The sequence below is a fragment of the Chaetura pelagica genome, unplaced genomic scaffold, assembly GCF_000747805.2.
Source record: "Chaetura pelagica isolate M959 unplaced genomic scaffold, ChaPel_1.0 scaffold698, whole genome shotgun sequence".
NCBI lineage: Eukaryota > Metazoa > Chordata > Aves > Apodiformes > Apodidae > Chaetura > Chaetura pelagica.
Genome location: NW_009954236.1, coordinates 276,148 through 286,705, shown reverse-complemented (window position 1 = coordinate 286,705; position 10,558 = coordinate 276,148). Strand labels below are relative to the sequence as shown.

General features: G+C 46.9%; 1 protein-coding gene across 1 annotated transcript; it reads right to left on the bottom strand.

The window, feature by feature from the left end:
• Positions 1 to 3,023: 3,023 nt before the first annotated feature.
• Positions 3,024 to 8,491, bottom strand: PDIK1L (PDLIM1 interacting kinase 1 like). The gene is made up of 2 exons (XM_010003668.1): positions 8,175 to 8,491; positions 3,024 to 3,764 (listed from the first exon to the last, which is right to left on the bottom strand). The coding sequence occupies exons 1-2, from the start codon at positions 8,457 to 8,459 to the stop codon at positions 3,024 to 3,026; spliced, it is 1,026 nt and encodes a 341-aa protein (XP_010001970.1). The 5' UTR covers positions 8,460 to 8,491.
• Between the last annotated feature and the right edge of the window lie 2,067 nt (positions 8,492 to 10,558).

Below are 10,558 nucleotides of genomic sequence, written 5' to 3'. Positions count from 1 at the left end.
AGGAATGCCTTTTTTTTGCTCTTTAATCCCCTCTTTGGAAATAAAACATGTCCAGAAGAGGTTGGTGATCAACTACTACAGCTTCTGTCCTGGCACTGCAAGTAAACCCTCTGGGAGCTTGGCTGACAGCTACATGACATTGCTGAAATTATTTCTCTGTAGGAAGTTCAGAAACATCATGGAAATTCAGGTTTTATTTCAAAAAAACCAAAAACAGTCATGAACTTAATAAATTACACAATAATTTTTCCCCCATTATAAACTCTCCGTAAAATATATTTTACAGTTTTTAAAAGAAAGATTTGAAACAACAACAACAACCAAAAATAATAAATCTGAGTGCTGAAAAGTATCTTGACTTTGTGTCATGCTGGTGAAAAAACTCTGTAGCTGCTACAACAATTTTACCAGAGGTTTTAAAACAATGACCTCAGACAACCAACACCTCAGAGGACACAGACCTGAAGGACTACCAAGGAAACAGTGTCACCCAACAGCAAGGCTAAGCACCACGAGAGGGATTTTTGGGTACCCCCACCCTTTAAAGTGGCAATCAGTGCAAATAAAGACTTTGGGAGTCAAAAAAAATAAGACAAAACAAGCCCAGAAAAACCAGCAAACTTCCTAGTGCCATTCCCTAGCACTTGTTTTTGCACAGCAGGCAGCACATTCACCCTTTGAAATACTTCAGAGAAGAATCAGGTGATTTGCAAAGCACCTTCAAGTAGTAGAACTTTAAGATAAGTTAATTCTGACTCCCGGGAGGGCAAGAGAGGAGGAAGTCAGCAAGGTGTTTGTAAAAAGCTCTCAAGTTTAACATGGAAAAGTTTTAAAAACTCAGGCTGAAATGTCAGTACCAAGAGAGAGGGCTGGGACTGACACCAAGGTTTGCTTTCCTTGCTCCTTTCAGGAAAAAGCTGAGGTTTCAACTGTCCTGAACTAGGTTAAAAGATGAGAACACAAGAACAATCCTGTCTCTGCTCCTAGACCATGAGAACAGGCAGATCTCACCTCCTGGTTATCACAGAAGCTACTCCAAGTTTTACAGACTGAGGTCCCTGCAGGGAAGGGGTGACACTGGGACACCCACACAGGCCACACAGTCACCTCTGAGGCTCCCACCAAGGCTGAAGTGAGGAGCTCTGATCTCCTTGGGAACGCTGGATCCAGAAGTCACTACTACAGTGTCATGCTCAGAGACAAAGTGTGTTTGTCTGAGAATCACTGTGCAGACAACTTGCCTTAAACTATAAAGTGAAGCACATCAGGAAAAATTAAGGACTGAGCCCCCTGGGGACCTGTCACCAGCCCTACCAAGCACAGCTGCAGCCTGGAAAGCCTCAGAAGTTGGGTAGAACTAGGATCTTTTGCTTCTGGAAGAAGAAAAAGTGTTGTTTGTGCTGTTTATTCAAACTCAGAATAAACACTAATTGATCAGAACTGTTCCCACAGCCCAGAGAGGCAGTAGTGACTGAGAAGCAAGTTCTACAGGGGAATAGTTATGGCAGTTTTCAGGTAAGGTTTGGGGAGAAAAAGCCATGAAATGGATTTTACTAAGAAAGCCAGGCTTTGTTGCAGCTTTAAAAGGCTATTTTTAAGACTCTTTTTCCAAAAAGGTCAAACTGATGAGAAAGGTCACGGTGCTGCACCCAAAGGAACAAAGAGTTGTGCTGTTACAAAGCAGCCTCTGTGCCTCAGGTGGCCTCAGGGAAACCTCTCTTGGCACATCCCTCTGCTGCTCTAGAACAGGAGCTGGGGAGCAGCAGCCTTTCAACTACTCCAAAGCTTTCCATCCCACCTTCCGCGCTTTTAAAGTGGCATTCCTTCTTTAAAAGGAGGAAAAGAAACCAAAACAAATCAGCCCAGGCTGCCACACAAACCCCTTCCACATACCAGCTCCTGAGTTTTGAGTCTGTTTGAGGTGTGTTCTACAAGACAAACAGTCCCTGCTTTATCTCCTCATCAGCACCAGGTCAGAGGCAGTGCCAGGAGGGAAGAGGCCACGACCAGAATGACTAAGTTAAGATTCAATTCACAGAAAAATTGTGCTGCCACCTTATTTTGAAGAATCTGAAAAGCAACACCTTACACTGCTGGATTCCCTCTTCCACATTTCCAAGGACTAAGCCCACAGGATTCTGCTGTCACCCATCCTCAAGGTGTTCTTGGACTACAGATACAAGAGTAAGAGAGAGTATCTTGTGCAACTGTAGGTGAACTGATTAATAAAGAATTTGATTCCTAGAAGAAAGCAAAATTGAATGTTTAATGAACTGGCCAACATGCTGGCACCTGATTGCATACATTTGTTATTTGACTCCCTCAGTGAAGAGCTCATGAAGCTGAAGTGCTAAGTTTGGCCATGTCAGCACTTTAAAAAGCTGCTGTTTTTTTTGTCTACAAAGTCAAGTCTCAGACCCTATCTTTGACATTCAATAACAAAAATAAATAATAAAGTTATTCAGGCCTGGAGAAGAAGGAATGCTTCTCATTTATCTCCTTCACCTCCTTTTCTAGCAGACCCCAATCATTCAGACCCATAGCAAATAATTTAAGAAAAGTGGCATTCGCTCCCAGTCACTCATAAACATAAATATATACACAGAATTACTTTACAAAGCCTGAAGATTTGCACTACCAGCATGCAAACCTTTTTTTTTTTCCATGAGATTTCCTAATACTGTCATAGGAAACTGGAATGTATGAAATACTCCATGACATGGTGCTGGAAATCAAGTCTCAGCTCTTCAGACATCCCACTGCCCAGTGAACACAAACAAACATGGTCACATCTTACACTTGCATGGAACACCCCAGGATTATACACACCAACTCAGGGTTAACACAACAACCAGCTCACACCCCCTATCAATTGTGACACTCAAAAAAAAGAAACGAGATTCTTGGTAGAAACAACACCCTGCAGGTTGGGATTCAGGCTGGTTTCTTTTACTGCCATTCAGTTGCACCATCAGGTGGGGGAGGAGCAGCACTGTGGGCAGGGACACGGGCCCTCCCCTGGGTCATGTCTCCCAGTTGGTGTCTTTAAAAGCAATGTTGACTAAACGCAGCTCCAGCTCAAAAGCATCAGGCCGGTCCTGGGGGTTGGCTGCCAGCATCTCCTTCAGCAGCTGCTTCATCCGAGCATTCATGGATTTCTTCTTCACAGGGATAAGAAGTTCCATCTTGGGGTTCTCCAGCAGTGCCTCACCCACAGGCACAATTGTTGTCCCCTGCTTGACATAACTCCCCAGAAGTTCCTTCTTTGTTTCCGTGTCTATGAAGGTGATTCTTTCCAACATTGCCCAGATTATAATCCCCAAGGCAAAGATGTCTGCTTTGGCAGTGTAGTGTCCTTCCCAAACTTCTGGGGCCATATAGAAATCAGTCCCACAGGCAGTTGATAGGAAACACTTATTTACATTGACTGGTTCCTCAGGGTTCTGCCCCGAGGCTGAACAGACCTTGCTCAGCCCAAAATCAGCTACTTTCAGGGTTGGCTCTGAGTCAGTTGCATCCACCCTGCTCTGAGATATCAGGATGTTGTCAGGCTTGAGATCACGATGAATGATCTGGTTTTTGTGCAGGAAGGCCAGGGCACTGCTGAGCTGGAGCATGAAGCTGGTGTTGGTCTTGCGATTGGGTTTCCGGGACAGCAGGTACTCGTTCATGTCTCCTCCATCACAGAAATCCATCACAAACCAGAGGTAATAAGCACTTCTGGGGTCAAAGACTATTTCTCCTTTTAATGAGGTCTCTACAAGCTGCAAGGAGGGAAAGAAATGTCACAACTACCTGATGGTCACAAGAATACAAAGATAGGATGGAAAAATGCACAAAGTTTGGATCTTCCAGGCAATCCAGAGGGTGAGAGGTGGCAACTGGGGAAAACAAAACTATGCAAAATGTAGGATGGAAAAATGAAATTAAATTAAAATCACAATGTACTTGACAGGCTCCTTATTTTCAAGTGTGTGAAGCGTATCAGGCTCAGGCTCCTGCCCAGAAGCCAGACCCTGATAACAGTATTTTGAAAGATACGGAGGGGCCATTGCCCTCCCATCTGTTTCAGCTGGACACTGTCCCACCCCCACACAGCCCGTCCCACCCACTTGACTAACAACTTGAATCTACAAGCAGAACTTCAACAAGTAACTCCCAACAGTGCCAGGGGGTTCTATTTGGTGAAAATAGTGGGGTTTGTTTTTGTAAAGCCTATTTTCCATTCCGTACGCATTGAATCATGGAGTGGTTTGGGTTGGAAGGGACCTTGAAGATCACCCAGTCCCACCCCCTGCATGGGCAGGAACACCTCCCACCAGCCCAGGCTGCTCCAAGCCCCATCCAACCTGCCCTTCAACACTGCCAGGGATGGGGCAGCCACAGCTTCCCTGGGCAACCTGGGCCAGGCTCTCACCACCCTCACACCCAAGAATTTCCTCCTCATCTCCAACCTCAATCTCCCCTCATCCAGTTTTAATCCATCCCCCTTGTCCTCTCTCTCCCTGCCCTTGTCCCAAGCCCCTCCCCAGCTTTCCTGGAGCCCCTTCAGGCACTGGAAGGTGCTCCAAGGTCTCCCTGGAGCCTTCTCTTCTCCAGGCTGAACACCTCAACTCTCTCAGCCTGTCTCCAGAGCAGAGCTGTTCCAGCCCTTAGATCATCTCCATGGCTCCTCTAGACATGTTCCAATAGATCTATGTGCTTCCTGTGTTGGGGGCTCCAGTCCTGGACACAGATCTCCAGGTGGGGTCTCACGAGTGTGGAGTAGAAGGGCAAAATCACCTCCCTGGACCTGAATGCACTACACAAATGTAAAAGGTTAATCTAAACAGCCCCTGCACAAAACACCTTTCCCACCAGCACAACCCACTGTTTTCTAACACACAAGCAGTGAGGAGCTCGAGCAGCCAGTTCTAAAAAGCTGCTCCATGCAAAAAGCCAAGTAAAACCAGCAAACAGTTTTACTAATCCTGTTTACACCACTACACCTTTGCTTCTTCAGCTCCTCTAAGCTGGCTCTTGGCATGCTCTGCAAGGCCAGGCTTGCAATTAGTGCTGTTAGTAGTAAAACAACATAGACTAACCCAAAGGTGACTCCTACAGGCTTTCAAATATAAGGGTAGTTATTAAGATTTTAAAAAGCATTTAAAAATACCTCTCACAAAGTGACCTTTTCTACCCAAGACCAAAATATCTAGCAATTTACAGCTATCTAGTACAACTAGTACTCAAACAGGAGCAACTTAAACCAGTAAATCCATGTTAGAACTAGAAAACTATGTAGGTAGGTTTACAGACAGTAACAGTGAGATTAGGGTATCAGAGGGCAGCAGGGAGGCTCCTTGGCCAAGTGAGCACCCACACAGCTCTGCCCTCCCCACAGCCCCACAGAAGCTGCACTGGCACCTCAGTTCAGACACTAGAATCCAGCACCACCTCTGTGAGTGTGGCAAAGCACCAGTGGACCAGGCTGGCTTGGGACTCTTTCCTGACTCAGTTCAGCTAATACGAGTTAATCACCCACCCAAAACCCTCCAGGAGACACCAAAACCCCCCTGGCCCCCAACACACTGCACCCTTTAGTTCTGTCAGGCAATATCACCCAGGGTGGGGAGAGGAGAGGGCAAACCAAGGCAGAGCTGATTGTCTCTATTTTAGCACACTGTCAGAAAATTACCCCAGTCTCTTCAGAGTCAGCTCAGCTCTGCCCTTTGCTCTGCTCTTTGCTCTGCTCTCTGGAGCAGGAAATCAATTTGTAGTGCTTGAGCCCCACAGGGGTGAGATCTACACAGCAAACAGACACCACCACCCAACCCTGCAGATGAGCTGGAACCTTCTCCCCCCACCTTGCAGTTCCACTCTGCTTCTTTCAAGCTCCTCCCTGTACAGCTGCTCCCAAATTTGTTACAGCCTTTCCCAGAATCACTACAGACTAGGAAGGTAAGGCACTCATTTCCCCCCCCCCATCAGCTGGCCAGTATTATTTTATCCTAATCCCTTGATGAAACCAGGTCAGCAACAACTACCAGGCTACAACGAGTTGACCAAGGCAAGAATCCTCCTTCTCAGGCTCCTACAGCACTCAGGATCTGGCCAGCCATGAAGGGCTGTCTGAGGATTGTTCAGTAACAAAAGGTCCTGTACTAGACATGCAAGAATGGCAACAATAAAAACCTAAATTATAAAAGCTGACTAGGGGGGGAAGCACAACAAACACTGAGCAGGCTACTGTGTTTATAAACCAGAGACACAAATTTCTGCCAGTGGATGATTTATAGTTGGGGCAGCTTCTTTACAAAGCAAAGAATCAAATTCTCTTCCAAAGTCTTTCTAGAGCTGCTACTTGTTCAAATATATGTGTCTTCAAACGCAAAGGCTAATTAAAGGACTTTCAGTAATCATGGACTGGAAGCAATGTTTATTCCCTTATTTATCATACATTTACCTTGCTTTTCAGAGATTAATAGTTACTTAATCTAGAAAGAAAACAGCTCTCTGCATGCTGTCAATTGCTTATTATTTCTGAAAGAATGTTAAGTATCTGCTTCCTAAATCAAGATGCCTACTTCCTCTTCCAAGGACCTCTGGGATTATGAAATCCCTCAGAGCTCTGTCCCAAGACATTAGTGCATGTCTGCTCATTAACCCTGCAGCAGAGCTTCTGCCAAGTAACACAACAGCCTGCACCTCCCTCTGCTTCACCTGTGGTGTTTCCTCAAATTATTATAGCAGGTTTGCATTAAAAGAAAATAATCCTGGAGTCTTTAGGAGGGGCATGGCCTCAAATTACAGTATGCAGGTGATTGTTCAGTTGATACACTCTTTTCATAGATTTATGGAATGGTTTGGGTTGGAAGGGACCTTAAAGATCACCCAGTCCCACCCCCTGCATGGGCAGGAACACCTCCCACCAGCCCAGGTTGCTCCAAGCCCCATCCAACCTGCCCTTCAACACTGCCAGGGATGGGGCAGCCACAGCTTCCCTGGGCAACCTGGGCCAGGCTCTCACCACCCTCACACCCAACAATTTCCTCCTCATGTCCAACCTCAATCTCCCCTCTGCCAGTTTCAATCCATCCCCCTTGTCCTCTCCCTTCCTGCCCTTATCCCAGGTCCCTCCCCAGCTTTCCTGGAGCCCCTTCAGGCACTCAAAGCAAAGAATCAAATTCTCTTCCAAAGTCTTTCTAGAGCTGCTACTTGTTCAAATATATGTGTCTTCAAACGCAAAGGCTAATTAAAGGACTTTCAGTAATCATGGACTGGAAGCAATGTTTATTCCCTTATTTATCATACATTTACCTTGCTTTTCAGAGATTAATAGTTACTTAATCTAGAAAGAAAACAGCTCTCTGCATGCTGTCAATTGCTTATTATTTCTGAAAGAATGTTAAGTATCTGCTTCCTAAATCAAGATGCCTACTTCCTCTTCCAAGGACCTCTGGGATTATGAAATCCCTCAGAGCTCTGTCCCAAGACATTAGTGCATGTCTGCTCATTAACCCTGCAGCAGAGCTTCTGCCAAGTAACACAACAGCCTGCACCTCCCTCTGCTTCACCTGTGGTGTTTCCTCAAATTATTAAAGCAGGTTTGCATTAAAAGAAAATAATCCTGGAGTCTTTAGGAGGGGCATGGCCTCAAATTACAGTATGCAGGTGATTGTTCAGTTGATACACTCTTTTCATAGATTTATGGAATGGTTTGGGTTGGAAGGGACCTTAAAGATCACCCAGTCCCACCCCCTGCATGGGCAGGAACACCTCCCACCAGCCCAGGTTGCTCCAAGCCCCATCCAACCTGCCCTTCAACACTGCCAGGGATGGGGCAGCCACAGCTTCCCTGGGCAACCTGGGCCAGGCTCTCACCACCCTCACACCCAAGAATTTCCTCCTCATGTCCAACCTCAATCTCCCCTCTGCCAGTTTCAATCCATCCCCCTTGTCCTCTCCCTTCCTGCCCTTATCCCAGGTCCCTCCCCAGCTTTCCTGGAGCCCCTTCAGGCACTGGAAGGTGCTCTAAGGTCTCCCTGGTGCCTTGTCCAGGCTTTTAAAGTTCAACAATGCAAACAGTGCCCTCTCCTAACTGAACACACCTCCAAAAGCGAACAATAATCCTTGCCACCCACCTCCTCCACTCCCATTAATTTCTTCCACCCCATTACCTCAGCTTCATGTACCTGTAAATAAAGGGAGGAATTGGAGCCATGGGACATCTTCTGCACCATGCCATCTTTCTGCAAGATGCACTCCTCCAGGTGAATGACGTTGGGGTGCTGGCTCTTGATACTGCTCAGTGCCCAGAACTCCCGCAGCGCCAGTTCCACGTTCTCGGGAGCGTGGCACCGGATCTTTTTCACCGCCACCCGGGCACAGGTCTTCCTGACGACTGCTTCGTACACCACACCATAACTGCCACGACCAACCTCTCGTATTAGATCGTACTTAGGCTGGCTACTCACCATCTTCAAGACCAAAGGTTCTGGGGAAGGGGGAAAAACCCACAGAACTACAACTTAGAAACAAGAACTGGGCTGCATTTTTCCCCCATAGGGCTTGTCCTACCAAAGTGTCTCTGAGGTTGCTCCCAAGGCCACACTGCATTCCAGAAGCTCTTCTGTAAACCTGACCTTGTTGCCATGGAGCAGTTAGAATCATAGAACGGTTCAGCTTGGAAGGGACCTTAAAGGTCACCAGGTCCCAACCTCCCTGCTCTGAGCAGGGAGGGCTCCCACTAGACCAGGTTGCTCCAAGCCCCATCCAACCTGGCCTCAGACACTTCCAGGGATGGGGCCACAAACACCTCCAGTTAAAAGTGAAATTACATCCTTTTGGTGGGAATATTAAGATGTCAAATACAGCCCAGTTTTCAAGGTGGCAACAATTCACACCTAGACTTGCACAGTGCCGAGACAGGACTATCACATCTACTCCTGCTCTTTTCTCTCAGTGTCTTCTGTGAACATCTGTGGGAATTACAGCATGGAATCTGGGAATAACAGTATGGAATCATGCTCCTCATCCACACCTGGGATAGCAGAGGTTCTAGCTGAGGCCTGGGGTTGGGCAGTAACAGATTTAATTAACACTACCCTTAATGGAAGCGACTATGTAGGTCAATATCTCTCTTGTAATTTAATCATTAAATTATTTTATGAAGATAAAAGGAAGCTTGGCTTTGGACTCCTTCCACTTGATTTTTTTTAACATTCCTTTGTTTTTTCCACCATGTCTCCTCTGAATGAGGAGTCTACAGTGACCAAAAGCTATAAAGGGTAACCCATTGCAGAAACTTGTACCCAGTATCTAAGTTGCACTTTTGCTCATGGGGGCAAGGACAAAAGTTCAGATATTGCTCTATAGGCAAAACAAGAGACACACAGAGAAAAAGAAAAAAAAAACAAAAAAAAAAGAAGCCACCAGACACTGCTACAGATTTATGACCCTCCCTGCACATTTCCCTGCAAGATTGCAGACCAAAACACACCAGCACCACCTTCACACAACCAAACCAAAAGGGGACACTGACTATAGACAGGAAAACAAAGCTTGGCCAGCCAATTATCACTGGTCAAACAGAAGGAGACACAAATAAATAAAAGTCACAGCTAGCATCTCAAAACTATAACAGTTTGTAAGGTTGCCAGTGATAAACAGAGTCTTTATGTAGTAAACCAGGCAATAAGGACCACATTGAAACAGCCTCTTATTAGTAGGAAGTTTTCAAGTATTTCCATAGTTTTAGGTACTTTTTTTTTTGAAACAGGAAAAAAAAAAAGAAAGAGAGAGAAAAAAGGTATCATCAGTCTCATGGTAACACTACACAGGCAGTTTAACCTTTCAGCAAAGTTCTGTGCTGCATATCATAGAATCATGAAGCAGTTTGGGCTGGAAAGGACCTTCAAGATCATCAGGATCCACCCTCTGCATGGGCAGGGACACCTCCCACCAGCCCAGGTTGCTCCAAGCCCCATCCAACCTGCCCTTCAACACTGCCAGGGATGGGGCAGCCACAGCTTCCCTGGGCAACCTGGGCCAGGCTCTCACCACCCTCACACCCAACAATTTCTTCCCAATGTCCAACCTCAATCTCCCCTCGTTTTGAACCAAAATGTGATGTGCCCAAGAAAACACACGACCAGGAAATCCTGCTCACCAGCCACTGTGAGGCTGTGCCTGCAGCAGGACTGTGAGGAGCAGGTTAAGGTGACAGCCTGGATGGGCCAACAGCCCTTCCCATGCAGGCGAGAAGAGCAGGCTCTGTCACCCCAACCAGCAGCCAAAGAACCGCCGAGGAAAGGATCGATTGCGTGACTCAAACACGATCACACCAGGTTCAAAAGGAGCAGAAAAACGTCCCCCCCGCGCCGGAAGCCGGTTGCTGTGCGGTCACCGGAGAGGAGCTGTCACTGTGCCAGGCGCTGGGCTCGCTCCCTGCCTTCCTTCGGGCCGGGCTGCTCCCTGGAAATGCCCCCCAGGTTCCTCGCCCATCCCGATGGGAAGTGCCCGCCTGGTCCCGGGGCAGCTCCCGGGGCAGCTCCCGCCGCCGGGCACAGGCCGAGCA